This window comes from Daphnia pulex, chromosome 9, assembly GCF_021134715.1.
Source record: "Daphnia pulex isolate KAP4 chromosome 9, ASM2113471v1".
NCBI classification, from domain to species: domain Eukaryota; kingdom Metazoa; phylum Arthropoda; class Branchiopoda; order Diplostraca; family Daphniidae; genus Daphnia; species Daphnia pulex.
The window spans coordinates 9,126,772-9,133,244 of record NC_060025.1 but is presented as its reverse complement, the minus strand read 5'-3'; the positions used below and the strand labels follow the sequence as shown (position 1 = coordinate 9,133,244).

The window sequence follows — 6,473 nt, the reverse complement described above, 5'->3', positions numbered from 1 at the left end:
ACATTTCATCCGCGCGCTAATTTCAAATTTCCGTGCCACAAGACAAACTATAAATAACAGTACCACAAGACAGTCATATCTGCATGTCCTCAAGGTCCATCCTTTCTTTTCTTGCATTCAAATTATTTATTTATCCCAGCCGACGCGAAGGTCTCCACATAACAATTAGCTAATATTATTTCTCATCGCATTCATCAACGTGATTGCAGCAGGGGCCTCTCATGGGAGGGCCACTTACGAAAACTTTTGAAACGGGAGACGGCCAGCAGAGAGTCCTTGGCAGTCGCGCTGAAATAACACACGAAAATAATAATCAAAAGAAAAGAAAAAATTCCGTTCATTTCATCATCAACCAGCAGCTCAAAGAGGAGGGTGTGATTTCCCAGCAGCAACGGATTGAATTTCATCATATATGGCTGCCAATGGAAGAGAGAGAAGCTATTGGATATTTATTCGATTGTTTTATTATTTTTGTATACCCAAGACGATGATGGATGGTCGTTCAATTTTTTATTTTTAAAAATTTGGGCGTTGAAAAAATTGCATCCATACTCTCACTTTAGCTGCTGTCGAGATTTTCCCTTTCTTATTTCACTCTCTCAGACACTTTCTTATGAATCGCACAGTAGTTGGAAACTGAATAATAATCATCACGGATCATCCACTCTCTTACACAATAAGCCGGTTTTTCTTTTTAACTTGGTAATATGTTTGTGTTCAATTGCCCGTTGGTTTGACACGTCAAATCCCATCTGTCATAAGCCTCTCGGCTGCCGAACGCGCAAATGTGGCCTGACGTTGATCAGCCTCTTTCTATACACACAGTTTAAATTATAATTTACTATAAGGTCGTCGTGTTAAACAAAGAGTTAACTGCACGGCCGGCCCATACATGCACATAAAAATTCGGATCGTTGAATCGTGAAATATTCAGATTCATATCTCTTATGTAAATTCATATAAGACAAACTTGTTTTATCCAAAAAACTTTTCCTTGAGATTTTTTATTTGACTTTCTCGTCTATAACGCCAGTGGCTGAGAGACTATATCAGCAACTCTCCAACCGTTATCAGAGAAAGTGTACACACACGTGAAAGGGAATATTCAAATCAAATCCAAAAATAATACGGACATTCTTTTCTTGAGGACAATATTGACTGGAATAACAAGAAAAACCGGTCACACACATTCTAGACTATACACCATATCTATAGGGGAGTAGGAAAACCTCAAAAGTTGACAAAGGCAATAAAACATAGAGAATTCGGCTATAGATTAATTGAAGTCTCTCTCATCTGTGTGCATGGCGGCATTTGTTTGTTCGACATGCACACATTGATGACAACACGCTATATCCTTATCCGGAATTTAGAAAAAAACAATTTCACTTGTGAATCGACCCAACATTTTTTAAAACTTAAATAAAAAGGTTTTTTGAATTTTTCAAACGCCTTTTTCCCACTGGGCGTGGCGGCAAATCCTCCTTGTTGTTTTTTCGTACACATTTTTATATAAAATCACGATTGCGGATCTACGCGGATCAACTGGCAGGCGGCGCATTGTACACAACGGACACGCCCATTTTGGCGCTGAAAATTTGTGTTAAGGACCACGAAATTTAGATCGCTCTCAAAGAATATTATTTTCCATAAGCTTTATTAAAAAAAAAAAGAATAAAAGTTGTTGAATTGCGTTCAAAAGGGTTGGGTTTGTGTAATTCAATCCGTCTGCTCCGCCAACAACACTTCTTGGGCGCTAGTGACTCATATTTTTGCGGTTGATCGAGAGAACAGGAAACAATTTCAAATCATAATAATAATAACGAGTTTTGTGTTTCTTAATTATATCGTTTGCAGGAATGTTGTTGGACGGCAGTCGCTTTAATCGGGGGGTCGTTATTTTTAAAAACATTTCGATTTTATTCGCCGTCACGACATTGAAATTCAAAGCGCGTCTAACTCGGGAAATTAATAATCCCAGGCTAAATGTTGTTGTTCATGTAAAATTACCAGCCATCAACTATACACACTACAGGGAATAATATAAATGAATGGCAGTTAATCAAATTCAGCCGTTTCCTGTCGTCATGACAATAAAAGAAAATTGCTCACGCAATTAAAAGAGTCGCCCAAGACGGTGAGAAGAAAAAGAAGAATTCTCGATTAAAGTCGATATAGAAAATGGGGGAACTGTGAAAGAAATGTTGTGAATGCGCGGGAATGGGGTCACGCGGGACTAGTGACTCGTGTGCTGTGTCTACTGCTGCGCATCACGCCCTATTTCTCGCATTTTGTTACTTGCTGCTGCTGCTGAGGTGAAATCATTGGCTATATAACTAGTACGCAGCACAACAGCCAATATATATAGTTTTGCTCGCTATGGCCATTTTGATCAGCTGACGGATAAAGTCTCTCTCGCTCCCAATTCCTTTCTTTTTTTTAATTCCACCCAATTTTTAAAAATGTAGATATCTAGGGCACTACGTACACTACTTGATCATTCAACATCAAATCTGCATCGGGATTATATGTCAAGAGCTGCTGAGCTGTAAGGTCTCTAAATAACCTCAAACACGAGATATTACTCATAATAGCTTGTATGTATTATAATAGGCGCTTATGGACATGTATAGAGAGAGATAAGAGTCTTATCTTCTTTGAACTGGTAGAAAGACCACACCCGGCGCCCGTTGACAGAGACCCATACAGTACGGCCGAGTGTGTCTATAACAATACCCCTCCAAAAAAAAACTTTCTTCCGTCTTAGTATACATATTTCTCCGAAGAAGATAAAGCCCTGATTGTACACATATAGTCCCCCTTTCCATTGTGTAACGTCGTGGTTCAAGGTGTGTTATCACGTCGCTTGTTGGGGTGAAAAGCGACAATAGGAGACGCTGTAAGGGGATGATTATTAGGACCCTATTTCTCTTTTATCCATGTACAACCGCCTATTTGAATCACAGAAGCGCACATGGTATCGGGCGTGTCTTTCTGGATGATGTTTCATCTTGTGTATATTTGAATTTCTCTTTTCTTTCTAAATAATATTGAATTTCTGACCTAGTGCTGTTTAACTGTCCCATATTTGAAAGTGTCGGATATAGTAGCCAGCAGCAGGTCGAATAAGCGCCAGACTTGACCGACTTTTGCGCTGTGTGTGTGTAACATTTTCAACAGTGGCGTGGGTGGGGGGAGGAACGCCGATATATGGAAATAGAATAATGGGACTCTCCAGTTTTGACCCTGTGTATATATGTAAGAGAGAAGCTCTAATTATAGCAGCAACAAAAAGGGACTCGACACCAGATAACCAGAAAGTCGAAGAAAAATCCAGACGCTTCGTGTCAGGACGCAGTTGGAACATTGGATCACGCAAGTCGGGATATAACGTCTCATTGTCTCTCCCAGCACACAATCAGTGCAATTAAACTTGAACGCAGCGCCTTTGTATTTAATTAATTGTGATGATGAATCGACCAACGGCCAACGGCACCAGCAGCAAAGTGTGCGCATTGTGTCGTTCAAAAGCCTCGCAAATCTGCGGAGGATGCGGTGAAATTTCTTACTGCTCAAAGGAACACCAGAAACAACATTGGGCCACTCACAAGAGCCAGTGCAAACCTTACAAGATTGTTTTCGACCAGAAATATGGCAGGTATAAATACTACATCTATTAGAATTCATTTAAAATAAAAACACATCGTGACTATAAACGGATTATATCTTTTTAGGATCATGGTGGCGTCCAAGAATATCAAACCGGGTGAAATCATATTTCGGGAAAAGGCCATTTTCACGGGACCCAAACAAGGTTGTCTGCCGTGCTGTTTGGCGTGCTACACCAGTTTGGAGAATGTTGAAGAGGCCAGTCTCTTCCGGTGCCCTGGATGTAATTTCCCGTTTTGTCAAGAGAAATGTGCCAAGGTAAAATCATATAACCAAACAAATAACAATAACTTTGACTTTCTAAAAACGGTCCGTCCGTCAAAATACGTAATAATAGAGTCCCGAACATGGCGAAACGGAATGCAAAGTTTTGAGCCGGACCAAATCGCGCATCACAATAACCGACATGAGCAAATCGCATCCGGTCTACCAATGTATTTCGCCACTCAGAGGACTTTTATTGAAGACGACCCAGCCCAAATTATTCGAAGTATAAAACCAAAAACTGCAAATTAATTAAAATAATTAATTACACACAGTCCGTTTTGTAATATAATAAACAGCAATTCAACGGATTGGAGAACCACAACGACTTGAGGAGAAAGTCGGACTATTGGAGCGTCTACCAAATCAACGTCGTCGAATTTCTCCACAAGGTTTGCGAATTATCCGATCAATTTACCCAGGAAGAAATCCACTCGGCTTGCGGGGCCCTGGACGTCAATGCCTATGAAATCAGACCTCCCAACAGTGGCCAGCAACGCATCCTCGGTCTGTTCCCTCTGGCCTCGATGATGTCTCACAACTGCGTGTCTAATATGAACCACGTCATCGATGCCAAGTAGAAATCAATTCAAAATTTTGATACCGAAATAATAAAACCTAATCAAATTTCTTATTTAGTTACCAGATGACAGTTCGAGCTTCAGTTCCAATTATGAGAGGAGAGCAAGTCTTTTCCAGTTATGCTCTGGCGCTCGAAGGCAATATTTAATCCAATTAAATGAATATATTAAACTGAAAATGACGCTACATTTAAAATTACAGGAACGAGAGAACGTCGATCTCTGTTGCGTCAGAGTAAATTATTCGAATGTGATTGTTCCCGCTGCTCCGATCCGACGGAATGCTCAACTTATTTATCGGCCCTGCGCTGCCAGAAATGCCCCACGGGCTTCGTGCTGCCCATCCGCCCGCTGGATGAGAAAGAAACGGAATGGAAATGCAATTTGTGCTCGTACAAATTGACGGCCGTCGTTGTCAACCGAGTGGTCGACAAACTCAAAGAAGAATTCGAAACTATCGGACCCAACGAAGTCGAAAAGTATTTTGAGATTTTTAAAAAATCTGATTATAAAAGTTGCAATCAAACCTTTTTTTTTGGGCCGGAAGGTTCGAAGGATTCCTAAGTCGACACGCCTCACTTGTCCATCCCAATCACTTCCTGTTCACGAGCGCCCGGCAGTCGCTGAGCCAATTGTACGGACGGGATGAAAAGTATTTGCTCAACACTTTGACGATGGAACAGCTGGAACGTAAAGTTGCCATCTGCCGGCAGTTGCTGGATGTGGCGGATGTCGTCGAGCCCGGCCTGACACGAATCAGAGGTATGCATAGAAACCAAATGAATTCAATCTTTTCACATCACTTAAACAGCAATTTGATTGTTGAATAAAGGTGTGACACTATACGAGATGCACGCGCCAATGTTGCTGATGGCTAGACGAACGTTCGAGGCCGGCCAAATCAGTTCGGCGGAATTCAAAGAGAAGATTGAATCTGTCCGGTCGATATTGTCGGAAGCCACTAGAATCTTGTCGCTAGAAGATCCTGCCTCGACGGAAGGGGCCATGGGTAGTGCGGCCGTTCAAGCCCTGGATCAAATCCAGCGATGGATCTCGTCCATGTGATGCACAACTAATAAGGGAAAATAAACGAATTGATTTCTCATCAGCTGTTGTTTGATTTCATAGAATAACCCTCCCTCATGTATGATATTATCTTAATTCATTTGGAAATTACAGCGGCACTTTTAAATATAGAACAAGAGTTACGTCTCACTGGCAAATGAACCGACAGTGAAATCACCACAGCTCCTTTACGCCCTCTTACGTCATTCCCAAGCAGTTTCTGGGGATGAATATGATGATGACAAATGTTCACATAAGACGAGCGTTAATTTTAATTACGCAGTACATTTTCTGCTTTTACAAATTATCTTTAATTGGAAATCATCTTTAATTAAAATTACGCATATTATTCAACTTAAATTAAGCCCACTAAGATTATTGAATTGAATTGATCAACGGAATGTTTTTTATTACGCAATACATGGATACTGCGTAGTATGCATATTACGCAATAGCAGATGGCAGCTCTATGGAATTTTTTATTTCGAATATAATTCGATCACAGTTAAATAATAAAACACAGTTCCTTTATAACCTCTTACGTCATTTCCCAAGCTGTTTTTGACTTAGTATGATGATAAATATTCATATGAGACGGGCGTTTATTTTAATTACGCAGTACATTTACTGCTTTTCCAGCAAATTATCTTTAATTCGAATTCAATTAAAATTACGCGAATTATTCAACTTAAATTAGACCCAATGTTCTGATTACGCAATATTGCGTAATAGGAACATAGGACAATGTATTTACATGGATACTGCGTAGTATGCATATTACGCAATAGTAGATGGCAGCACCTATGGAATTTTGAATTTTGAATTTAATTCGATCAGAATTAATTAAAAATTAAATTTCTTTTTTGAAATATATGCGTAATAAAATTCTGTTTC

At 40.0% G+C, this 6,473-nt stretch overlaps 1 protein-coding gene across 1 annotated transcript; it reads left to right on the top strand.

Annotated features, from left to right (window-relative positions):
- The first annotated feature begins 3,283 nt into the window (after nt 1-3,283).
- LOC124203344 (SET domain-containing protein SmydA-8-like) lies at nt 3,284-5,619 on the top strand. Its single transcript, XM_046600087.1, has 8 exons — nt 3,284-3,658; nt 3,735-3,927; nt 4,007-4,159; nt 4,233-4,510; nt 4,573-4,652; nt 4,717-4,993; nt 5,062-5,276; nt 5,347-5,619. The coding sequence occupies exons 1-8, from the start codon at nt 3,468-3,470 to the stop codon at nt 5,577-5,579; spliced, it is 1,620 nt and encodes a 539-aa protein (XP_046456043.1). The 5' UTR covers nt 3,284-3,467; the 3' UTR covers nt 5,580-5,619.
- The last annotated feature ends 854 nt before the right edge of the window (nt 5,620-6,473 follow it).